Below are 26,953 nucleotides of genomic sequence, written 5' to 3'. Positions count from 1 at the left end.
CTACAAGGAAGCTGCACCAAAGAGGACAGAACTGGTTTTGACTGAGCACAGGGCCTTTCTGCCACCAGAGAACAAATAATTTTACTGTATAAAAAGAGGGGCCAGACCCCAGACTTTTAAATCAGATCAGATCCCTTCTGGGAGTCAAGAGGAACGTTTGCCAAGGAGAAGAGCCAGAGAAGCTGAGAAGGAGTACTGCCCATGTGCTGTTTGCTGTCTGGGGTTGGTCTTCAGTGGCTATTTGCTGCCAAGGAAAGGAGAAAAGGACTTTGCTGTATTTTTGCTGTATGCCGGATTGGTGTTTCCATGATGGGATGATTTTATTTACTAGTCAGTCCCTTATACAGTGCACTGTGTGTGCCCAGGGCCTGTAAATCAAATGCTGGTAGTGGGCTTGCAGCACTGACTGTGCCACCCACATAAGCAGCCTGTAAATGTAACTCAGGCCTGCCACTGCAGAGCCTATGGGCAGTCTAGGGCTGCCATGTCGACTTGGCAAGCGCATCCACTTGCCAGGCCCTAACCTTCCCTTTTCTTACACATTAGTCACCCCTAATGTCGGCCTAAGGTATCCCTGTGGGCAGGGTGCAGTGTATGTGATAGGTAGGACATGCCATGATGTGCGTGGCATGTACTGATAGTGAAATACTGCCAATTTCGTTTTTCACTATTGTAAGGCTATCCTTTATCATAGGATAGAATGGGGAGTTTGCTTATAATCTTATATCTTATAAGCTTAACTGCCCCTGAGAACCAAAAGTTTAGTATGCCTGGACTTAGACATTTACTGTATGAGAAGAGGAGCCCAGACCCCAGACTTTTAAATCAGATCAAATCACTTCTGGGAATCAAAAGGAACCTTTGCCAAGGAGAAGAGCAAGAGAAGCTGAGGAGTAGCACTGCCCATCTGCTGTTTGCTATCTGGGGTTGGCCTGTAGTGGCTCCTTGCTGCCATGGAAAGGAGAAAAGAACTTTGCTGTTTGCTGTGCCCCCTTGCTTGAGGAAGATCTCCAAAGGGCTTGTATAAAGCTTGCCTCCTGTTCTGAAGTCTCAGGGACACAAAGACTGCAGCATCCGCTCCCCTAAATGTCTTTGCTGGAAATTCTGACCTGCTAAGAGGTGCCTGTTGTTGTGTTGGACCTCTGAAAGCTGTTTGTTGCTGGGATCTGGGAAAAGTAACGCAACTTTGAGAAGCGAGATGCATCCGCACCTGTTTCCGAAGCATTGCTGAAGAAATTGTAGCAGCGCCTGCCCGCTGCTCTAGAAATCGCCGCATGCCGCATCGAGTGGATCGATCTCCGAAGTCTGAGATCACTGCACCGATTTTGACATAAGGCCTGCTGTGCGGCTGCAAAAATCCACGCATCGTTCTTGGTCATCGCATCAAGGCGCCAAATTTGTCGCATCGTGTTGGGACGCAGTAAGAAACTGACGCATCACCTCCCCACGCAGTAAGAAACCGATGCATCACCTCGACTCTGGTAAGGAACCAACGCATCACCTTCCCTGCGCAGCAGTAAGGAACCAACGTATCACCTCCCCTGGAGCAAGGAATCGAAGCATCATCTTCCCTGTTGCCCTTTTTTTTTGTTTGTGTGACGCATCCAAGGTACTTTGAGTGAAAAGGGTTGCATCTGCAATTTGCTTTGAACTGAACTATTTCTACCATTTGAAAGTCAAATATTTATTACTGTATTGTGGATTTTTGTCGTTTGATATTGTTTTGGTTTAGATAAAAATTACTTATTTTTCTAAACTGGTGTGGTGTCCATTTGTAGTGTTTTCACTGTATTACTGTATGTGTTCATAAATGCTTTACACACTGCCTTTGAGATAAGCCTGTCTGCTCATGCCAAGCTACCAAGGGGGTGAAAGGGGGTTATTCTTAGAAGTGTATCCCTCTTACCCTGATTAGGGAGAAGGATACCTACTTGGACTACTCTACCAACTAGAGACCCCAACTTCTACCAAATGTTGTAAATTTCAGTGCGTCAGTTCTGCATGGCTTTTTGCGTGGGAACGCCTAGCCTGCATACATTATACCTGGCGCAGGTATAATGTGACGCACGGATGTTCAACGTGGCGCATCTCGCTAGATGCGTCACATTCTACATTGACCGCAATGTTTGCGCCGCCGTTGCATCACAAAAGTGACGCAATGGCGGCACAAGGAGGCGCAAGGGGCTTGTAAATCTGCCCCTTTGTCTTCTACATTCTGTGTAATCAATATTCTGGTTTCGATATTCAAAGTGCACACCCTTTTTAATGTATTAACATATTCATAACTTGGAGGCCTAGGTAACAAAATGAGCATCCTGAAATCACACATTTTTGGCTGTTTCGTTTCACCAAAACTGCGTTTAGAACTAGGTTAACATGCTCTATACAAAGTTGACCTGTACTAAAGCTGTACATTCACTTATATGGAATTGCCACATATGCAAAATAGTTGGCTCTCAATGTTATGCCATACTAATAAATGATAGGGGTCTCTTTCAGGAGAGACTGGCTTAAGTATTATATGCACATATTATGGTTTTCAGTTAAACTTAGTTATAACCAATAAAACCCCACTGAAGCAAGTTTTTACCTTTCATTGGAAACCATGAAACATTGAATTGTTCTGCAACTTCTCTGCAAATTGTGCTGTAGGTTTAGCCCGCGTCAAAAAGCACTTCTTAATGAAGGATGCTCATAACACCCACACCCCGCATGTCCTTGTGATTATCTCCAGTGTCCCTGGGCTCCCAGGACCTGCTTGAAACTCCTTGTCCCTGCCATTTTGAGTCTGGCCCACCTTATCTGGATTCAACTGGATGTTTCCTCATACGAAGGTAAACAGCAGAACAGTGCATGTGGGACAAGTACTTCCAGTGCTTAATTTGTAAAAAACATAAGTGTCAGGGCCCTTGTCAGGAGTCCATTCCAGCTTGCACCACCCATTGCCACTTACAGCACTGCCAATGACAGTAGGTACCAACACAACTGCTTTAAGTGTGACAAATTAAACTGTTTGAGGCCCCCACACCTATAAGAATGACTTGGGTGGCAGCTATAAGTTGTTTTAATGCATTTTGAATAATATACAATCGTTGTTCTCCTCATCTCTAAATTGCACAAACAGCGCTGTCATAAGTGCTGGTGTTGACCATTAGATGCAGGTGCAGAGCACCTGAAGCCACCTGATCAAATTAAGCACTGATGACTGCACAGGATGCAAAGATAAACGTTTAGCAGTCCTTGTGCTAACATCCCAGTGAACAGAATATCTGGTAGGCATGGTCCAAAAAAGTAAGCAAGAGGAGAAGGAAAGAAAAACTTCACAATATTAGGCAGATCTTGTTTGGTGGTCTTCCAGCCTTCAGAGGTTCACCTCCTTATCACACTGGTCGACTTCATTCACATTGTGCCCCTAACAGTCAAATGACCAAAGGTCTCTGTAGGTTATGAACTTTCTTTACTACTGTAGTTTTTCTTCCATACAGCAGCAGAGTTCGCTGTCATCAAAAAAGGTCAGGTAGCCATAAGAATGGATGTTATCACTACTCCTTGAAATATCGCCTTTCATCATAAAATGCACCTACAACCATTCTTTCTCAGAATGCACACCAAAGGTCTGATACTCTCTTCCTCCAGTCATCTGTACCACATTCTCCCTGCCAGAATAGAATTAACCTAAAACTCTTTCTACGCAACCCCTGTTTCCCATTTCCTGGACTCTAGTCTAAAGTCTGATCCCGAACAACAGTGACTGTCATCTGCAACACACTGCTCCTCTTCACTGGACTGTTGCTAGAGTGGCGGGCGGGGGGGGGGAAGGAGGGACAGATGATGAAACAAACAGAAAATTAAAAACAACTCCTCTCTACTGCAGGCACAGGTTCCCAGAGTCCATTGCAGCCAATCCTGATGCGGCCTTCATGCTTCTGAAAGCAGCATCTGGCTTGGCCTGAGCGCCGATGATTTGTGCTCCCAGCTAGAGTGGGAGCCTGTGCCTGCTCTCTCCAACCCAGCAACACAGCTTGAGTTGTAGACAGCTTCGGTGGGCAGGACGATTTGGCCATCCTGAGATGGCCGGCCAGACCGCCATGCGCACTGAATAGCAGTGCAACCACTCCTCCACCAGCCTGTCATCCCCCCGCCTTCCCCCCAACTTCGGCTCTGAGAGCAAAAGTAAAGCGATAATAAACAATGATTTTATTTTTCATTTTTTTGGGTGCTGGCAAGTCGGGCAACGCTCCTCCACCATAGCGGAGAAGCTGCCGCTGCTTGATATGTTGGGAACTTCTACACTCTGCCTAGCTCGTGCTGTGGGATCCTTATGCAACCTGATGGTTCGTCAGGATCCAGAAAAGGGAATATTTTCTGTTCTTGTCGTCTGGATCCAGGCAATTAGTACCTATTTGCCTTTATGGAGGTTACAAGGAGACATGCATGCTTTTTAATACCTTGATACTATTATTATTTGCTGATTGCTTCTCTGGGATGTTTGCAGTGGTATCAATTTCTACTTACACATATTTGTTCTAGGTAAAACCCCTGTCTTAGTTTTCACAAACCTGTTCTATGTGAAGCGCTCAGTTGCACTTGGGCCTTGTATCTGCTATGTAAAAATTTCATACAAGTAGATACATATCTTGAAATGTAATGTTTTGGTATGTGGTGGGACTGGCCTGCTGGGAAGAGAAGTTTGAATGCTGGATAGCAAGTTAGGCAGAAATATGAGGGGAAAAATAAAAATATTCCTGAAAGATCAAGTTCTGGAAAGGGTAGTAAGAAGGGATGAGAAGAAGAAGGAAGCAAGAACTGATGATAGCAATGAATGAGAGAAGGAGGGCCATTAAAGCAAAAGGCAGCACTGGAAAAACATACTTCCCATGATTTATTATGGCACAAAAATATAGAAACTGATACCCATTGATTTTTCTGAGTTTAGAAAACACTTACCAGAATTAACAACAATAGAACCCGTAAACAGGGGGGAAAAATGATATATTTTAGAGGGTTCCTTCAAATCCCCAGCTGCATGTCTGAATCAGAGGAACATTAGAAATAGGATGCAGAATCTTTGGGAATCAGGATAGGCTGCCATCCCCTGCAACGCTCTCAGGCCCGGTAAAGGAAGTTAAGGATATACATTATAAAGGGTATTGACCGGCTGCTCAGTCACAGCAGTGACTGCATGAGATAAAGAACTAGAGGAAAGTAACTGGTTTCGTTTTGTGTGCCTCATCAGAGGTTATTTTCTTCCTGAATGCTACCAGATCCACAAGATGGTCCCAGAAGACCATAATACATAGTCACATATTATATATATGACATTAATATTTTAACATGATCTAATACAGTCACTGTTTGGGTCAGAGTCAACTATGATGTTTTGGCTGGTTTGGTCCATGTTAAAATGTGTGTGTGTGTGTGCATGTGTGTGTGTGTGTGTGAGTGCGCGCATGTTGGTGATTTCCCATTCCAAATGTAGCTACCAATAAATGAAAGGTTACAGCTGGCGTACAGCCATGGACTCTGGGGAGGACAAAGGCCCAGGAGATTTGTGTAGCCTCTTCTTGCAGCAACACCTACCGTACTTCGACACATCGAAGGTCTTCACACCCTTGCCGTTCTCGATTTCGATGACATAGGTGCCTAGAGCTGGCTCATCCGAAAGCTGGTACGAGAGATCCACAATGCCTTGGTTGGGTGTCACCTGAAGCCACTGGGCCAGACGGTTTTTGTTAGGGTCCTGTGCCAAGGTGGGAAAGGAACATGTAGAGTGAATAGTTAATGCCACACACCCCTCTCCTCAGCTAATGGTGAAGGCCTACTACACTCACAGGGCTGTAACAAGGTACAAGGGCCAGATGTACTAAAGTTTTTACCAGTCACAAACCCTGCGATTCGCTAAAGTTGTGGTTTGCAACCGCTTAAAAGTTTTTACCTAAACCCATTTACCGAATAGCAAAAGTATTTGAGATTCCTTACATGAGTCTAGAAATGGTTCATGAAAAGTTATTTGGAAGGGGCGCGTTGTGGATGTCTTTTACCAAATAATGACTCATTACCACATGCATCCATAATTTGCAACCTTAGCTCCAGTTGTAAAACTACTCAAAAGCTACTGACTCCTCAAAGGAGGTGATAATCCATTATTTCCAGGTGGGACCACTCACAACTCTCAAAAGAAACGTTTAAGAAAAAAAATGTTTATACCCGCTATTAAAGGCCCGCTGCATCGTTAAAGGCCCGAGCCGAAGGTAGCTGGACTTTAATAGCCGGTATAGCTCTGCTAGGAAGGACTATAAAGCTATTAGAACATTCTGCCACTAGAGGGCAGAATGTTCTAACAAATTGAACAAAGGCTGCTCCAAGCTCGAGGGGATTAAAATCCCCTCGAGCTTCGAGAGGCTTTTGTTCACAGCCAGACATTGGAATGTTGGAGCTCGGGCTTATACCAACAATTGGAGCTTCCAACATTCCAATGTTCTAATAAACTTTAACACATGCCAAAATATCTTTGTGGCCCTCAGAGCCAAGGGCCTGTGAATTTACAAACTGTGTTGTACCTCATGTTACAGCATATGCTGAAACTGTGAGTTTTCCGACTAAGGCCGCACCCCTGCAATCTTCCCTAGCCAAATTTCGTCAGGGCAAAGACAAGTACGCGTGTAACATCTGAACTAAGGGTCACAACGTGAGTTTATCTGAAGAGAATTTCTTTTTAATTACTGATCCATTTTTTTAAACAAAGTTTCATAAGAGATAAACAATTTTGTGATATTTACCTCTTGATAGGTTCTTTCGAATTCTACAATATCGGACTTTAAGGATCATGTTTAAATGTGTTTCAGTTGTGCTCCTCGCCTGAGAGAGTATCCCCGGTAGAGACACCAGTATCCCTCCGTCCTTGCACCTTCTGACTTACTGACACCAAATATTTTCACTCTGACTTTCTATCCAACTAGCTGTCTCACCGGAAGGGGAGGCAACAATACAGCACACACGTACATTAATGACTCTTACCTTGAGTTCGATGATAGAATACTTAACATGGGAAGAAATGAGAGAAAAAAGGTTAACCAGGATTGGTGCAGAATTGTTTTTCATGTTTAAAAGCATACAAAATGACAATTAAAAAAAGGTGACAGAGGAAATAAAGAGGAAGCGGCTGTGGAGGGAAAACGTGTAATAAGAGAGTGGGCACAGGACGAGAGGTAGAACATTAAGGAAAGTGACAATAAAAGAGAAACAAGGAAATGGAAACGAACCGAACAAAGACAGGTGAGGTAAGAAGAATAAATAAATTGATTAAGAACGGAAAAAAGCACTGAAGGAAGAATGTTGATACAGGAGTCTGAAAGAGCAAACTGAAAAGCGAGATAAAAGGAAATATAGGAAGGAAGTAAAGAAAAGAAAGAAATATTGAAATATCGTAAGAGGGATCAAGTGAAGTAGGATAAAACGAAAAAGACATTAAAAAAGATTGAGATTAGAAGGAGGACGACAGAAAAGAGGGAAAGGAAAGATGCAGCAAAACAGGACGGAAAATAGAATGGAATTCGAAAAAGAAATACAATGAAAGGAAGCTGTGTGTCAAGATACTGAATTCTCAGACACTGTTGAATACACATCGGGGCATATGTACAAGCCCCTATCACCACCACAGCATCACTTTTATGGACGTTGTAGTGTCGATAGGGGCTTAGCCTTCTTAACGTGGCTTAACGCTGCCTTGTAAATAAGGCCCCATTTCACGCTATGGTGAGCGTGAACAGGGCATGCATTGGGTGTTGCGGTGGACGTTTCACCGCAACACCCATTGATTTGGATGCTGCCCCCTATGTACAAGGGCAGCGTACATAGGAGGCAATGCCAAAATTAAGACCTGGTAAAATCTGGTGTTAAGTTGGCGAAACGAGGAGAAATGCATTATTTCTCCTCGATTTTGCATTTTCCATGTGTGCTTCTTTGTGCACCACACATGAAAAAACCAACATGTCATGGATTGTTTATGTACAGTAAGGTCCTCCTTCCTGTACATAAACCATCTTTAAAAAAACGCCATTTTGTGACTTTCATGTGTCCTGCATTAAGCAGCACACATGAAAGTGACAAAATGTAATTTCAGGAGTGTTTATGCGCAGGAAGGGACACCTTTCTACCCATCAACAATCCTCCCCTGCATGCAGACACCCTTGCACTATTGTGCAAGGGTGCCTACGTTGGTACTTCACTGCTAAGTGTAGCGCCATTGCAGGGGGAAATGCAAGGCTGCACCATATTGTTGTAAATATGTTGCAGCCCTGCATTTCAGAAGTGGCGGAGTGAGGGGTTAAGCCATGACGGCTAACGTCTCCCTCCGCCACTTCTATCGTACATATCCCCATAATGTTTTCTGCGCTCTGCAGATGCTGGCAGTTAAAAATGGCAATGCCTGTTGGTTGTTTACGTGCATCAACTCACCTGTGAATGTTTTGTTCACGTAAGAATAATAAAATAAGGGGCATATGTACAAGCCGTTATTGGCACAGGAATGTCACTTTTTGCGACGTTCCTGTGGCGATAATCCCTTCGCCTTATTTACAAGGCAGCGTTAAGCCATTTAAAGTGGCTTAACGCAGCCTTTTAAATTAGGCCCTCTTTCATGCTATACTTAGGATGAAAGGGGTGGGCAATGGGTGTTGTATTAGGCATTCCGCCGCAACACCCATTGATTTTTGATGCTGTCCCCTATTTAGCCAAATATGGGGCTGCGTCTCTTCCTCGGTTTCTATATGCACTGCAAAACACGCCCATATCGGTCCCAGACTCTTACTTTCAGTCAGTTGAGGCAGAGGTGGGCTATCTCCTGTGGGAGGGTAAGCCGCACCGCATAGTTCTCTGTAAGCTTGTGCGGAGTTGGTATGATGGTGGAATTGCCCTGCCCAACATACGTCTATATTATTGGGCCTTCCAGCTCACTTTAATTAATCAGTGGCTTCATGCACCGCAAGACGACCCGGCTTTGAGGATGGACAGGCATATGCTGGGGTCGAAGGGAGTTCTCAGCGCCTTGTACGATCAATCCTGGAAAAATAAGCTAACAGGCCCAACAGCGCACACCGTACAAATATGGTATACGGCCCAGTGAAAGCTGGGTTGGGAGGGAGTAATCACTCAACACACGCCGCTGTGGGTCTCCCCCAAGATAGGTATGCTACACATAAGTAAAGTATTTGCGGGGTGGGACCTCATTGGCATCTCCAGGGTCGGAGACCTCTGGAAGCGGGGTGGGGTGATCCCGTTCGAGCAGTTGCAGATGGAGTATCACATGGAACGGACGGAGCAGTTCCGATTTCTGCAAATACAGCACGCACTTAGGAAGGCTATACCTAAGGGGACCGTCCTACCCGAATCCTCCCCGCTTGAGGATCAATTGCTCACGGACCACCTAGCCAAAAAAGCTATATTGCTGACATATCGCAAACTGGTAAACCACCAGAAAGATCCCACAGGGATCCTTAAAAGTGGGAGGCTGAGGTGGGGGAAATGGACGAACAAGAATGGCAGGAGGCGCTGGCGTCCCCGCGGGAGGTGGCGACCTCATCAAAAATAAAACTGGTGCAACTTAAAATACTACACCGGATATACCACACTAGATCCACACTTCACAAAATAGGGAGGGTGGATACTCCACTCCGCTTGCGGGGGTGTGGCCTCCAGGGCTCCTTCTACCATACCATATGGGACTGCCCTTGCATCACTGTATATTGGAGGGAGGTCATGGCAACGATCTCCCGGGTTACCGGCCATGATGTCCCCCTGGAGCCACGGATGTGTTTGCTGAATGTGTGGGACGCTACAGATCTTAACCACACCAAACAAACCTGGGTAGCCATGGGACTAGCGTTGGCAAAGAGGAATATTGCACAACACTGGGGGGCGCAATCAATCCCCTCCCACTTGCGGTGGTGCCGAGACCTGGACGGTGCCATGATCGCGGAAAGGGCGGTCTGTATCAACAGGGTTTGCCCCCGGAAGTGGCAGCGGGTTTGGGGAAAATGGAACATGTTTAGGGGCAATATCTGTGAACCCCCTCTAGCGGACTCGGATTCGGACTTAAGCGAATAGAACATTGGCAACATAACGCTATATGGGACAATGGCTCCAGGAGATGGTGGAGACTCTCTGATGTATAATGAGGGGTGTGGGAATGTTAGATCTAAATGCAGAACGGTACTATCAATGGTGTTGTAAGATGAGCTATGTTGTTACAATTGTATCTGCAAGAGTGATGCTTATATCGATTTGAGGTGTACAATCAACATTAATACAAATTGTTTATAAAAAAAAATATATATATATGGGGCTGCGCCAAAATTAAGACCAACAGCGGCCCGCCCATACAGGTAAGAGTGGTGGGGCCAGGTGAGGGAGATTTTGACCAGGGCAGATTAATTATTTTTTAAATTTCCCCTCACCGGGCACCACTGCATCATGCTCTTACCTGTACAGGCTGTGGCTGAGTACGACCAAAAAAAAACTGGTCTTAACCTGTCAAAATGAAGAGAAATTATTAAATTCTCCTTGTTTTTGCTGTTTCTATGTGTGATACATTGTGCAGCACACACAGAAACAGCAAATTGTCATGAATCATTGTTTATGTGCAGGAAGGTGTCCCTTCCTGCACATAAATAATCATTTAAAAAATGACGATTTGCAACTTCTATGTGTGCTTGCAGCACACAAGGGAGTTACAAATCACCATTCTGGATTGTTTATGTGGAGGAAGGGACACCTTCCTGCACAGGAACAATCATTCCCTCAACACAGGCACCCTTGTACTATGGTGCAAGGATGCCTGCGTTGGCACTAGGCAGCTTAATTTAATGTAACACCAACACTAGGGGAAATGCAGGGGTGCACAGTATCATTGTAAATATGGCACATCACTTAGTTTTCGGAATGCCGGAGCCGAAGTTAGCAATTTTTGCTTAACGCCACACTTTGCCATTCACTTGTAAATATGCCCCACAGTGTCTTTTCTGTGAATGGACGAGGAGTACTTTATTTTCCTGGTGAGAGTGTGTAATATGAAGCAAGAAAGGAAAGGCAGAAGAGCGATAAGGTGAGAGGAGGAAAGAATTAGAATGAATTAAGAACTTAAATGGAAGCAGGAAAGAAAGAAAGAAAGAAAGAAAGAAAGAAAGAAAGAAAGAAAGAAAAAAAGAAAGAAAGAAAGAAAGAAAGAAAGAAAGAATATAAAGAAAGAAAGAAAGAAAGAACAAAAAAGGAAAATAAGTATTAGTTCAAACATCAGATACTCTGGCATTTAATTTCATGCTGTTTCAGCAACATCATCCAAGGGGTGGGGTGCCCTCAGCTAGTGCCTGGCCGGATGAAATCAGAGGGCCTGGGGGGAGCGAGGGCCCTTCTCAACTCTGCTCAAACTACCTAGAGGGCCTCCTCCTTGGATGATATTTGTATTGTAAACCAGACACTTGAATATTTGAGGTGCCATTCACAAAAGTATTTGTTAAGTAATGGTTTTCTCATGGGACTATATTGGCGGAAGGTTACATAAAGCATATGCTTTATTTTTTAGGATTAGGCTGGGACATTTCTTCACCTTGAGCACATTAAGGTTTCTAATAGAATGCATAATCATAAATTAGTTTTTGAGGGTTTCACAGACTTTATTCACAATTCCAAATATGTAATTTTGGTACTGAGCTCGTTTTAAGAAGGGTGGATATTTTTTTATGTAATTTATTAATTTGAAAAATAAATGATCTGTTGCTGGGAAATGATAAGCATAGTTATTCAGTTTCAATATTTGCAAATTTTTTCAATGTTGCTAGGCAAAAGAACACAACAGAATATATTGTAGTCACGTTAAAAGTCATGCGATGAAATATTCAAGATTAAGCACAGTACTGCAAACTACCTTTACAATTGGTAAAATTAAGTTGTTAAAAAATAATAATACCAGTGCGATGCTGATACCTGCGCTGTTTTGCAAGGGACAGATCCCAACAACTTCCATTTCGGGGTGGATTCGAAGGGGCATCGACAACTACCTTAAGTGGGCAAATTTGGGAGACGATTCTGCATTTAAAGTTACACATTTCGAGAGTGCATAGGCAGGCAATGACTACAGCATAACCAATGGCTACTGCATATTAAAATGAGTCCATAGGTGCACTAGAAGGGTGGACAAGTGCTAGTGCTTAATTTGAGCCGGTGGTTTCCGGTACGCTACACCGGCACGTAATTGTAAACACCGCACTTATGACAATCTGCCACATGGTGGCGCTGCTCATCACATTTAGAGATGAGCAGCAAAACGGTTATTATGATTACAATTTATATTAAAAATGTCTTATACCTGCCTTGCCAGCCATTTCTTTCGCTTTGGGGACCTGGAATAATATGACTGTCGCACTTGCAAGGGGTGTGTGGGTTAGAAGCTGTTTTGGCAGTGATTACAGGGGCGATGGGCAGTACAAGCTGCAGTGGCCTCCAAGTCAGGGCCCTGGAACTTATTTGTTTATACGTGGGATTGCAAGGGATTGGAGGCTCCGAGGCTCTGGGACTCCTTACTTTTCTATATTGGTTTCTGTAGGATGTGCTCTTTTCAGTAGTGGTTTACTCAGGAAATATTGTAGGTGAGACTAGGGGCCAGATTTACAAAAGAAACAGCCCAATGAACATTGCTGCACTAGATTGTGCTGGGGAAGAGCTGAGCCTTATTTGCAATTTAAGGATAGCTAGCACCACACACACTTGGGGGCATATTTCTTTGAGCCTTGTGTCACATTTGCACCATGCGAAGTGGAACATGCATGAAGCACGGCTCTGAGTCCGATTTACGAAGGCACGCAAAGCCACATTGCATATTGTCCCTGTTCTGCAGTCCCTCTGTGAGCTGCTGCCCGCTCTTCCCCAATGAGGTGCAGCTAAGCCCGACAGCCACCCAACACTTCAACACCCCTGCATAAGCTACTGCCTCTGCCCCAGTGAGGTGGGACAAGCATTGCCTGGTCCCAGCTTTGCAGGAAGTTCTGGACAGCTACTCTTGCCTTCCACAGCAGCCCCTCTGGCCCTTGGACATGCAACAATAAAAGGTGTGCAGCTCTACTTAAAACTCATCTTAAATAAAGCCAGATAATCCTTTGAGGTGGCTACCAAGTCTAAGCAAGATATTTGATTAAGCACAATGTTTTGCACAAGAATATCCAAGCAAAGAAGATTGTTTGCTTACAGCAAATGCCATACCTATAGTCTTTGCCATTTCTTGTTTGACCATCAGTCATCTTCTCACCACCAGCCCTTCCACTACACCTAGTGCCTGGCTCTCCTTCCTTATCTTGAACTCCCTTTCTCCTCATCATCCTGCAACCTGTCCTTTCCCTCCTGTTTCCTCTCTTTGCTCCCATATTTCTGTTTTGGCTTTACCAAAGCCTTTCGCTCTCCCTAAAAAGATCTTTCAAGATGCATACACATACACAGCCACTTTCAGTCAGACCTCTTCATCCACTGGTCTATTTAAATGTCATTAACGTTCTGTTCTGCCCACCACAGCTTACAGCATGGAGCAGTGGGGCAGCAACCTCAGCTACTGACTCCCTTCAGTGTGAGTAAGGGCACTTTCCCCAAGCAATATTGAACCTATTCACAATGGTAAATATAGAAGTGTATATTTACTATTACACCTTGGTGTAAGTGTACACGTTCCTGCTCTTCACCATTTCCAAGTGTAGATTGGCACATAAGTGTAGACGTACATGTATCCACCTTTCAGTTCAGGGGTGGAGTAATTTAAAACTGAGTTAAGTATCATAATGGTGCTACTAATAACTTTTCCCATGTTGTGGAGATCTCTGCCACCGGACCAGAGAACTCCTTATGGGAAAGTATTTAAGTTTATTAATTTAAAAAAGCACATCTTTTATTGTAAAATATTAATATAAAAAAAGTACAAAAATTATTTTTAACCTAGACTAATGAAAAATATTTTAGCACATTAACTCTGAAAAATAAATATTAAATAATGACGTAATTTAAATCGGTGTATTTATATTATATATATTACTTTTTAAAGAAAATACAGAAATCCCACCCTCACTAGCATTTTATTTTGAATTAATATTTAGTAAATTTAATTAAAAGATAATGGTGTTTGAAATTTGCATATGTTGTAAAATTACAGCAACATTTCGCCAAGTTATGCATAATTGATCAAAATGCAAATCTGTCATTTTGTGCTGTATTTTAGTGCGAACTGCGTCATTGCGTCAATTTTTGCCATGAAGATGCATTAAAACAAGGATGGCACGAACAACAGCCGCTCACGCCATCTAACGTGAAACTTCCCATCATTATGCAAATTACGCCAGCATCATTTAAATTTCACCCATGCCTAATTTACACCTAGACAATGGAGGAGATTTACCCACAGAATAGATAGGTAGGGCGGGGACAGTGGTCCCCATCTGTAGGTTTGCGAATAACATATTGTAGTACATGTAAAGAAGTGCTGTAGTCTGTACTACTACAATAAAAAGCATTGAGTGGATACGCCCTCTGACTGTGTCTTTCTTTCTCAATATTATTGAAATTACCTAGTTTTCCTATCTCACCACTTGGTGGCACTGTTGTCAAAGATTTTGAAATGATAGTCAAACGAATAACTGAATTGTAATTCCATTAAACCTCTTCATTTCAATCTAAATGTTTGAATTTTTCTATGAAATAGAGTACACAGAAAAAGAGAAACACACCAGATGTGGACCATAGGTTCTGTTGTAGGGCCCCTAGGTTCTGTTGCAGGGGATAGATGCTGTCTTTTGCTGAACAGAAGGGAAGAATACGGTACCCACGTGAGACTGATGGCACCATATTTTATATGCGTGAGAAGATTATATAAAATATAATATAAAATATGGTGTCATCATTCTCACGAGGGTACTGTCTTCATCCCTTCTCCTTGCACTCTTTTGGTTTGCACTGGATTTTCACTCACAAAGTTTACATTTCTGAAATGTGGAGCCTCATCAGTTCCTTTGCCCTTCACAAATTTCCACTAGTATGCTGTTGGCTTTATCACAAGGTGAGGGTTTTTGATAGATACCCATGTGGGTATCCTCTCACTATCTTAACAACATGTATAATGCCTATGTAATATGCTTTTACAGCCTTCAAAAAGTCCAGGGGGACGAAACATGTGTCGGCTGCAGTGTTTTGGATTTCTATACCTGTGACTGTCTTTGTGAAGTAAAAGAAGAACATAAAACATCAGTGAATTGGATTTTTTTATGGTTTAAATGTTTTTATTAATATTTCACCTGCAACAAATAAAATAACATGCGTAGATGCTCACACAGCGCCTCAACAATATGCTCAAACAGTAATCCACATCCTAATCAGCATGTGGGGAAAAAATTCCCCCTAACACCAGAACAACAAAAACACCCCGCCCCTACTCCCATCCCACCCCCTCCCCGTGCTCCACGTCCTTCCCCGGGCCATCCCGAATCCTCTGTGTCCCTATTGACCACCCTCCTCCCGGACCCCTGTGATGCGGAGCAGCCGGAGATATCTAGGGCACGTGATCTCCGTAAACTCAGCAGCCAGAAGTGATAAAAAGGGCTGCCACAGGTCACTGTAGCGGTCTCCCTCCCTAGCCAGAGTCAATGCCAATTTCTCCATGCCCAGAACATACCACAGACGGTGCAACCAGCCGGTGAAGATGGGGATCTGGGGGGTGCGCCAGTGTGCAAGGATATTTTGTGTTGCTGACCCCAAAGCAATGGCCATCTGTCTACCCCTACGAGATCGCAGCGGATAAGTCAGGGGGTTGGGAAGACCCAACAGTACATAGGCCGGGAAGCGCGGTATTTCTGTCTGAAAGTGTTTATCCACTTCGTCAAGTACCTTGGTCCAGTAAGCTTGGATGTGTGCGCAGTCCCAGAGAATATGGGTCAAGGTTCCCACTTGTCCGCACCCCCTCCAACATGTCTTCTCACGAGAGCGGTCCATCGCATGGAGGCGTTCCGGGGTACAGTACCAGTATGTTACAATCTTCGTGAGTGTCTCTGTAAGCCCCATATGATACGCAGAATGTCTGGCCCTATAATAAATGCCCTCCCAGTCCTTATGGCTCAAGACTCTACCCAATTCCCGCTCCCACCGTTCCTTGCCGGGATTGTGTAAGTGCTTGTGTTTAAGCTGCAGCTGTTTGTAGAGATTGGAGATGAGATTTTTGTCTGAGGTGCGCGTGATGAGCCACCGCTAATACGGGGAGAGGCGTTTATTGGCCCCGGCGCAGACTTGCGGTTGGAGCGGCCAGTGCCTCACCTGTAAATACCGTAGTCTCTCCGTCTCTGGCAGCCCGAAGTCCTTCCTCAGTTGAGTGAACGAGGTCACCCCCTCTGCGTCGTAGATGTGATACAGAGACCGGCAACCCGCCGTCCTCCAGCCTGCGAAGGCGGCGTCGTCCAACCCCGGAGTAAAATCAGGGTTGACAGTCAGCGGCGTGAGCGGGGACGGGAAAGTCGTTAGGTCATGAGTGAGGTTGGTGGCGTCTCACACCTCTAGGGGAACACGCGTAATATAGGAGGCGTACAGATTGGGAGCCCTATGAGACTTGCGCAGGAAAGGAATCCCCTGCAGGGGCCTCGCCGCCACTGCCTGATCTTGGAACAGCCAGTGCTTCTCAGATTCCCACCTGCTCCATTCCACTAAATATCGCAGCTGGGTTGCCTGAAAATAAAGCTTGAGATCGGGAACCCCGAGGCCCCCGGACTCCGGAGCCAAAGCCACCAATGCTCGGCGCATTCGCGGCCGCCGGCCATTCCAGACAAACCTGGCCAGGTCAGCCTGCATTTTCGGGATCCACTCGACAGGTGGTCTGAGCGGTATGGTGCGAAAAATATAAAGAATTTGCGGGAGAATGGTCATCTTGACCGCTGCAACCCTGCCCAGCCAGGAGAGAGGGTAGTGCCGCCATCTATCGAGTTCCTGTCTGATTCGGCCGCGAAGCGGAGAATAATTAGCGTGAACCACTTGGGGAAGGGAGGATGCTAGCTGGATCCCAAGATACGGAATAGTGTCCGTCGCCCAGCGAATGGGGAGCAGAGTCTGCAGCGACTCCCGAGTGGAGCTGGACAACGACAGGTCCAAGGCCAAGGATTTCTCCGCATTTACCTTAAACCCGGCCGCCTGCGCGAAGGCCTCCAGGACCGACCAGCAGACCGGGAGTGTAGACGCCGGATCCGCTAACGAAATCAACACATCATCGGCGTATAAGCTGATCGTATGGACATAGCCCCCAAACTTTATGCCCCGTACCCCCGAGTCCTGTCGCAGCCGTTGAGCCAGGGGCTCCATGTAAAGGGCAAAGAGGAGGGGGGACAGCGGACACCCCTGCCTTGTGCCTCGCTCAATATGGAAGCGAGACGAGTTGTATCCATTCACCCGAACCGTAGCTGTGGGGAACCGATAACAATTGAGGACGAACGTGCGGAAGCGATCGCCCAGCCCCGCTCTCTCCAGCACCCGCTCCAGGAATGGCCAATGGACACGGTCAAATGCCTTTTCGGCGTCTATGGCCAACATCATAAATTCCCCCGGGACCCGCGTGGCCTTCTCAATAAGATGCAATATCCATTTCGTATTATCCGACGTTTGGCGCTCAGGTATAAAGCCCGCCTGGTCAGGATCAATGAGGCAGGGCATATGGGGGCCCAACCGAGCCACCAAGATTCCTGTGTATAATTTAAAATCGATGTTGAGGAGAGATATCGGGCGATAGGCACCACAGCGGGAACCATCCTTCCCCGGCTTGGGAATGACCGCTATGGAGGCCTCCAGGAGGTCACTCGGGATCGCTCCCGGATCAGCAAAGGAGTTGAACAATCTAGTAAGAATCGGGGCAAGCACGGAGCAGAATTTCTTATAGAAGACAGCGGAAAAGCCGTCGGGGCCGGGGGCTTTCCCCAGCTTAAGACGGGAGATAGCGGTTATGACCTCCTCCACGTGGATGTCTCTGTCTAGGTGCTCGGCTTGTGCCGCTGTCAGTGCCGGCAAAGTGACTGAGTCCAGGAACGCTGCCCCTTCAGAGTGCTCTAGTGAAGCGCCCGTATACAGTGCGGCATAAAACTCCCAGAATGCCTCTGAAATGGCCCTCTCGTCTGCAACGGACATGCCATCCTCCCGCGTGATCGTCTTGACCCCCTGACGCTGGCGGACCTCCCTCAATTTATGCGCTAGGAGGCGTCCACACCTGTCTCCCCCCGCGTAATAGGCATGTCTCAGCCTCAGAGCCGCATATTCCGCCCGGTCCTGATCAAGGGCCGCGAAATGTTGCCGCGCGGTTTTAAGTTGCCGCCACACTCTCGGAGCTCCTGTCCGCTGGTGCACCCGTTCCAGCTCGCGGACCTGCTGCGCGAGTTCCTCCCGCTTGCCCTCTCGCTCCCGATTGTCTGCTGCTGCCATTGAGATGAACTCCCCCCTGAGAACCGCCTTCAGAGCTTCCCACTGTGTAGCGAGCATGGTGTCCTGGTTATCGTTGTGTTTAAGATAGTCGTGTATGGAGTGTTGTATGCGTTTAACCACCGTCTCGCGCTGCAGAAGGGTGTCTCTAAGGCGCCACACTCTGACCGGCCGTGACATAGGTGGAAGGGTGAGGGTCACCAAAACCGGGGCATGATCCGTCAGGGAAGCCACCCCGATGTCGACTGAGGTTGTGAGTGCGCGGATCGGGTTTGTCACTAAAAAATAATCCAGTCTAGCATAAGTCTTGTGTGCATTGGAATAGAAGGAGTAGTCCCTGTCTCTAGGGTGCAGGCAGCGCCAGAGATCGCATAAACCCAGGTCCTGCAGTCGCCCCCTCCCCTCCGCCGACAGTGCCCCCACCTGGTGAGTGCGTTGCGCGGATCTGTCTTGAACATTCTCAAAGACTAGATTGAGGTCGCCGCCCACGACAATGTTGCGGTCAGGTGTAGCTGTGGCTTCGGTGATAGCGGAATGTAAGAATTTCTCCGGGCCCTCATTTGGGGCGTACAGAGAACTAATGGTGAATGGCATTCCCCCCAGTGCCATGCGATACGTCAGGAGCCGCCCCTTGATCTCAGCCACCTTATGTAAGACCTCCCCCCGAAACCTCCGGGCCACCAGGATCGCCACCCCCGCTGTCTTCGTGAGCCCTGAAGAAAATAACTGGGTGGGGAACTTCTTAGTCGGTGACAATCGCGTGGTAGGAGATGCGTCTCCTGTAGGAGACAGATATCGGCTTGTGAGTCCTCCAGGCAGGATAGGACCGCCCTGCGTTTCACCGGGTTGTTAAGGCCCCGCACATTGAGGGTCAGAATCCTAAGTGTGGTAGGAGGCATGATGTGCAGTGGACCAGGAATCCTGCATTAGAGGGGGAACAGCCAGCGGAACCCCAGATTGCATGTGACGCAAATGGATCGGGAAAGAACTGCCGCAGAAAGACCCGCGAATCTCAAAGGAGCAATGGATGTGAAGCACGAAAATCCCCCCCCACCCTTCCCCCAAAAACCCCCCCAAACTAAAGAACTTGCGTCCACCATAGTCGTGACCATGTAGTCCATCACTCGCCGGTGATCGGTGAAAAGTCATCGGGTAATCCACCAGTAGTGAAGGGAAGCCCTCCTCCCACCAAGGATCTGAGCTGTAGAGACGGAACCCCTCAACACAACATAGCGTTCAGGTTCAATCAAGGGCCGGACCAGAGAGTTCCGCAGAGACTGTTTCCAGCGCCGATTGCCGGCCCCTCGTGATCTCCGCTGCTGGTGGCTTCTTGAGTCGGCGTTTGCAACCCTGTTGCCTCCAACGAGGCCCTGCGTCGTCCGGACCAGTCCTGTGCTCCCCTTCCCCCTCTGGAAGCTCCACTCCTAACAACTTGCTAGCCTCCGTCAGAGAGCGTAACTGGTAGAGTTTGTCGTCTTTACGGAACACCAAGCGAAAGGGATGACCCCAGCTGTAAGGTATGTTGAGTTGCTGCAAATGGGAAGTGATTGGCCGGAAGAGGCGCCTTTTCTGCAACGTGAGGGCAGACAAGTCCTGGTACAGTGCCGGCTTGTGATCCCGGAACTGAAGGGAGGGCGACCGACGAGCTTTTTGTAGTATGAGTTCCTTGGTGCGGTAGTCCTGGACACATACGAGGATTTCTGAAGGGGGAGCCGCCGCCGCTCTGGGAGGGCCTACTCTGTGTGCTCGGTCAATACACAGAGCCGTGTCCGGGGGGCGCTCCAGGATGTGGTTAAAGAGTTCTTTCGCATAAAGAAAAAGATCTTTGGAGGCGTCAGACAATGGAACCCCCCTGATCCGGATGTTGTGGCGACGGGAGCGATTTTCCAGGTCGTCCAGATGTGTCTGGAGGTCCACCTGCTGATCATGCAATCTGATAATCTCTTGTTGGAGAGTCGCTACTTCTTCGTCTCTCCCATCGCTCTTACCTTCCAAATCCGCAACTCTTTCCCCTATGCCATCCACATTGCGGCGGACCTCTTTAAGTTCGGACGTGAACTCGCTCTTCAGCGTGTGGATGTCGTCTCGCAGCGCGGAAAACATCGACTACAGGAATGCCTTAGTGATAGGTTCCGCGCCGCCGGCCTCCGGCGAGCCTCGACTCGTGGCATCCCCCTCCATACCGGAAACTGGTCGTCCAGCTGCCGGCTTAGTGAACAGGTCCTTGAGTGTCTTATCCTGCCGCTTTCTGAGATGGGACATGGCGTTCCCCCCCGCCCGACGAGCCTCGTGCCCAAGACCGGCACCCTCTTCTCCAACTCGCAGCCGAAGGGTAGAGCTCTAGAGGACCAGGCCGTGAAAGGCGTGAAACCCCGTATCGCCGGCGGCCCAGCAGGCCCCCTCCAGCAGGCCACGCACACTCCGATGTCCGTTACCTCCAGTGACGTGCCGTCACGCTGTCCCACCCGGGGTGACCGCCCGGCCTCCTTCGGGCAGGTTCGCCTGCTCCCCTTGCAATAGTGTGGCCAAACCACGCTTGCCGTGTCCCACTCCTGGCGGACTGCCTGCCGCCCAGTCACGCTGCCAGCACTCGACCCACTGCGGCAGGCTTGAAAGGAAACGCGCCCCGCCGACCTCCGCAACCGTCGACCTGGCTTCAGAGAGGGCAGAGCTCGTCCAACACCAACCCTGCTCCCCACCTGCTTGCTCACCACCACTGGCCGCACACTGCAGTTCACATGGCTCAGGCTGTCACGCCGCCAGGCACCGGTTGATCTTCAATGGCGGGGGGGGAGGGGAAGGGAATGCACCCCACATGTCCAACGCCGCTCCGCCAGCACAATGGAGGGCCGCCTCCGTTCTACTCCAGGCCCCTCGCTTCAGTCACGCACCCCGGCCCTCCAGGCAGGGGACCGCCTCGCAGAGCGCTGTGCCGTCCGATGCACCCGCCTCATTCAGGGCTCCCCCTCTGCTCTCAGCAGTTCCGTTGTGGACACAATGGCAGGGGAGGGAAAGGGAATGCCCCCCTCTCGTCCCACGGCGCCCCGCCAGCCAACGGATCACTCCATATCGTAGCTCACCCCCCCGGGGCCGCCTCCAAACCTCGCCCGGGTCCGCGTTCCAGCTGCACCTCCGGCTCTCCAGGCACCGGGCCACTACTGGTCCTGAGGCCTCGCCGGGGCAGACTCAGCGCAGAACGCTCCGACGTCCGATGCACCCGCCTCACTCCGGACTCCCCCTCCGCTCTCGGCAACTCCGCTGTGGCCACAGCTCCCAAGGTTAGCCACTCACCGCCGTCGCAGCCCCCGGGTCTCCGGCAGCCGACCCTCACTCGGCAGGCCGACAACGCCGCGCTGGTCTCGGGCCGCTTCAGCGGCCTAGGCGCCGCCCTCGCCGATCAACTCCCCGTCTCGTCGGCAGGAAGCTGCGGCCGTCGCTTTCGTCGCCGCAGTGACCCCCCCGGTTCCAGGGTTCAACAGGCTGCCCCAGGGGTTACCGTCTGCGCTAATGACGGCCTACAGGCCGGTGCTGCAGTGATCCGTAGCGGGAGCTCTCGAGCAGGACGTCTGCTCCCTCCGCCATCTTGGCTCCGCCCCTTGGATTTTTTTTTACAAAACAATCAATTTACTCAATCTGTCACTCACATAGTGAGCTCCCATCATGTCTAGCTGCGCCTGCACCTGAGACCACTGCACGTCTAGATTCACAGCTCCTGCACTGTTTACAATGGAACATTAACTTGGGCAGAGATTTGCCGTACTGTGGCCAATTCCTACTCTTTTTGAACCTGGTGTATAGACAGCTTTGTAAGTCATGTCAGCCTCAGGTAATCAATAACATTCCTAAGTTAAAGAATACATGCATATATAAATAGATATAAGGACCTCGAGTCCACGCTCTTTATTTAATGGTCTGTTCGACTGTCATTCAAGTTTTGCTTCTGCCCACCACTGCATACATCATGGGGCAATGGGTCAATTTTCTTCAGCCCCAGCTTCTCTTTCACTTGGAGCTAGAGCATTTACCAGATCACATTAGCACATCCCCCTAAAAAGATGTGCAATTCAATGCCATGACTGATGGGCTCAGACTTTACCATTGATTGTTTCTCCGTTTTTTTTTAAATCACCCTTTTGTGTTTGAGCTAGGGCTTCATGATACTGTAATTCAAACCAAGCAATACTTTTTTTCTTTAAGTCAATAACGATCATATTTTCTTGTGATCGATATTAAAACTAAAAAAGGGTTTGACACATCTTTTGAGTACCTCTGCCTGCTAGTAAGCAACTGCACTGTTATGTTAAAATGATACACAATGGTTAATTTCCTTTTAAAAGTAAAATGTAGCTATAAGCATATGGACGCCATGTTTTGATGGTGGCATAGTTTCTTTTTCATCTTCTTTTTATTCTACAGCAAATGCTGCCAAGAACAAAAAAAAATCAATGCACCCGCTTGCCACGGTCAGACCTATTTGCTTTCTCTATGACTGTTTTCTTCAGCTCCAGTGGATCCATTGGCCCATCCCCAACGTGGGTGGAGCCTCCCCCTGCCTCCCTCCACCACATACATTTTATAATCTCTTTTCCTTCTGTTGTAGGTTTCAATCTGTTCCAGTGGCGGCTGCCACAACACGACGTTGGAGAGGCGGAGAACAAATTGACTGGTGGGCAAACGTGGACGGGGAAGGCAAAATAATAATTTTTTTAAACTACCTTTCCCCGCAGCCTCTGACTGCCCCTGCGCTCTCCCAGCAGTCTCTGGGAAGGCAGCGGCTCCTCAGCCAATCTTGACACTGCTCTCCTGCTGGGAGAGCAGCACCAGGATTGGTCTGAGCAGCCTACTCTGCCGCTCACACACTGCTGTGTGGCTTGTGGCTTTCCTCGAACCGGGATATGAATACAGCTGGGTTGGAGAAATTGAAGTGCGCCTGTATGTTATGGTTCAGGGCGGGTTTGGGTTTTTGGGTGAGAAGGGTCATTTTAAGGTTTAAGGGGGTATGGGGATTTTTGGGTGGGAAGGGTGATTTTAGGGTTTAGGGTGGGTTTAGTTTTTTGGGTGGGAAGGGGCGTTTTAGGGTTTTACGGTGGTATGGGGGTTAAAAAATGAATTTATAAAAAAATACATTTATATGTATACATATACATATGTGAGTGTATATAAACATACATATATACACACACACTCACATATAGATATTTATTTTTACATATCATAAACATTTTTACCACGTGTATGCCTTTACCACACATTGATTTGCATTGTAATGGCATGCGTGGTAAAGGCATATGCGTGGTTAAGGTTTGCGTTGTAATGGTAGTTCATTGTAATGGCATTTGCGTAGTGATACCCGCGTTGTTATGGCATTTGTGGTATTAGTACACGTTGTAATGTCATACATTCATACCATATGAACTCAGCTGGTTACCCCAAGCAGTGACGATTAGAAAGTTTACAGGGGTCATAGTCTGGCTGAAACCTGCGATGGTCACGTGCTCCAATGCCAATAATTGCAATTTGTCACTTGGCCAGACTGCGGCACTTACCTTCTCATACGAGGGGACAAAATCTTCTTTCAGAGCAACTATTCGGAACTTCACTGGAAAACACAAAAAAGATAAGGAAATCAGTCAAATCCTACTGCATTTCCTGTATGAGCTACAGAGTCCTTCTACTATTTCTTATTCTCATGGTATGGGTTTCTATAACAACCAAAGATACTGCACTGGTCATATCTAAATTCGCAGTTTAACGTAAGAGAGAGCCCAAGCAAACACCTCATGGCATCAGCACCGCTACCCCCTCAGGAGCAGACAAACTGTTGTTTGGAATCCCCAGGGCAGAAGGTTCAGAGCATACCAACACTACACGGGGGAAAGGAACAGGAAACGGAAATTCAACATGGGAAAAGTAAAATGTAATATGAAGGCAGTACAATACAGAACAGCTGTGCCCAATTACAGAGATACATTAATATAGTCTTATGGAATTCAATATATAATACATCTTTCCCCCTATGAAAAAACACTTCTACAAATCTCGGATTTGGTTTGCGAAGTCAGGCATGTCTATCGCTCCTGGATGCCAGAGATTCACCATCATCCATGCTTTGGAAGTTGGCCTGCTGATACCTGAGGTTTGTGGAGAAATATCTTGAAACTGCGAATAATAAACATATTCATTGGCTAAACCACTGTCTGAACCTGATCAAGAAGTTACCGTGATCCTCCTCAGTCCCTTTCTCGGTGCTGTCATTTTTAATGTTGGAATTTTCATGCCACAATATTTCCCCACTCTTCCCATGATTGAACAGCTTCCATCTGAAGGTATTACCCTACCCTTTTTGGCTTCACAACTTTCCTCAGATGGACAACATTAGTAATGCCTTTTGGTACCACGCCTGGTTTGTGTATATCAGCCTAATCTCCTACTTTCATGGTTTCCGGATGTAATTTGATCTTGATACCATAGAGCTCTTTCGACCTTAGTTGTTTTGAATAGACATGATCTCTGAACTTCCTCAATTTATTAGCTTGATTTATCCACCAAGGATACACCTCTGAACCTGGAATTCTTTCCTTGAGCATAGCAAAAAGAGATGTGCCAGTGACTATGTGTCCGATTAGGATGTTGGGCCGACAGGCCATCAGTGGCGGTCTGTCTGACATTCAGAGGATGATAATGCCGGCAGTCGGAGTGATTTGGGCTGGGGGAAACCCCGCCATCTCCAACCGGCTTAAGGTGCCCATCAGAGCAACGGTCGGAGCTTAATCCCTACAAAGGGGGCGCTGCCTGTGGAGGAACCGTTTTAGAGATTAGGTTGTCCCTTTCCCTCAGCCTTTACATGGTGGTTCCAGCACCATGTAAAGGGACCTTGGGGGCCCCTAGCAGGGCCCCGGTGGGCCTCCGTTATGAGGCCAAGGGAACGCATGTGGTGCCCCTCAAACATCCAGGCACTGTGTGCCAGGCACCACATGGTGCCTGGCACACGGGGCATGGATGTTTGACAACATCCCTTGTTCGATTGCGGCTTGTGCTGTGGCCCTTTTCCAGTCCGCAGCACAAGCCACAATAGACAGAGGCATGTCTACGACTGCCTGTACGGCGATCATATTGTAATTGTGCTGTCAGGAGGTCTGACTCCTTGTCAGACATTCCTGTGACCGAAACGATGACCGCCATTGTAATGAGACCCTTTATATGGTGTGCTAGGATAAGCCTATAACCTGTTTCTGACGGTTCGAGCTGAAGCCTGGTCCTTACACAGGCCTTATTTCACAGTGTCTTTAAGATATCTGTTCAAATGCTTTATTTGACCATGGCATTGTGGATAATATAATGCTGAGGTTATGTGTTTGATGTTATACTCCTCCCAAAAAACTTTTCATTTCTTCGGAACAGAACTGCCTCTTATTGTCAATGACTAAAGCCTCAGTGCATGCATCTAACATAATGATGACAGATTCTGCGTTTACATGTTCCCCAAATTTAACTTCCAGTCATTTAAAATGGTAGACAATTAATACTAAAGCAAATTGCATATAAGATTGCATGGTCAAGAACGAGTCTCAAATATGCAGAACCACTTTCTGGCATGGAAAAGATGGCTGTTCAACAGGTGCCATAGACAAAAACACTGTTTTTGGATTCTTGTTGGAATTCATGCAGACTTCACCCACTTGTCAGTTTCCGAGTCCATGCCAGGGCACCAAAGGTGCATACTCAGTATGTTTTTGTAATGCAGAAATGCGCATTAAAACTCAGGTGACCATGCTTCAGAATTGTTTGCCTTATTCCCACTAGGGTGACATATCTACCATTCCTCTTTAATAGATTTCCTTCCAGGCATAGCTCTTCTGCAACATGGCCGTAAACATTCATGGATCTGAGCAATCATTTTTGGGAAGATTAACCTTTATTATTATATTTTTGGACCATTGTTAGTGAGAGCAGCCTCCATCCATTCCGCTTCTGACACACCCAAATCTGTAATATCACCTACTTCTTGTTTGGCAGAGATAACACCAATGTTTTCTTTGTTCTGACCACATGGAGAGTTGTCTGCTACAAGAAGGCAAGATAAACAGTCTGTTGTGACATTTCTTTTTCCTGGGACAAAGTTTTATTTTATAGTTGTACTCTTTTAGTTTGGAACTCAACCAAGCAATACTGGCAGTGGGGACAAGATAGCAAATACATGTTTGCTACCAACAAACTTTGTGCCTCAAACATAGGGCTTGATTTAAAGTGTGTAGTGCAGTTTCTACTTCATTGCCTTGAAAGAGTGTCCCTCCTCTGCATTTAGAGCTATCCCTGGCCCTGCAGACATCTCTAGTCATTGGCAGGAACCTCCAATTACAGCCCTGCCAATGTGTTAAAAGTTTGACAGATGGTACTCGATGTTTGTCAACTTTTAACATGATTTTGGTTTTACAAAAACAAACTCCCAAAGCAGGAGTTTGTTTTTGATAAATCAAAAACTATT

General features: G+C 47.1%; 1 protein-coding gene across 1 annotated transcript in view; it reads right to left on the bottom strand.

Moving 5' to 3' along the window:
• LOC146812810 (alpha-2-macroglobulin-like protein 1) overlaps positions 1-26,953 on the bottom strand; it is a 630,734-nt gene that overhangs the window by 542,865 nt on the left and 60,916 nt on the right. The window contains exons 5-7 of the mRNA XM_085615203.1: positions 24,015-24,067; positions 7,018-7,038; positions 5,581-5,740 (exon numbers count right to left, since the gene is read on the bottom strand). Coding sequence (XP_085471329.1) covers positions 5,581-5,740; positions 7,018-7,038; positions 24,015-24,067 — 234 coding nt within the window. The remainder of the gene's footprint in view (positions 1-5,580; positions 5,741-7,017; positions 7,039-24,014; positions 24,068-26,953) is intronic.

Source organism: Triturus cristatus, chromosome 7 (assembly GCF_964204655.1).
Source record: "Triturus cristatus chromosome 7, aTriCri1.1, whole genome shotgun sequence".
In the NCBI taxonomy this organism is placed as follows: domain Eukaryota; kingdom Metazoa; phylum Chordata; class Amphibia; order Caudata; family Salamandridae; genus Triturus; species Triturus cristatus.
This window is presented reverse-complemented; position numbering and strand designations above follow the sequence as displayed.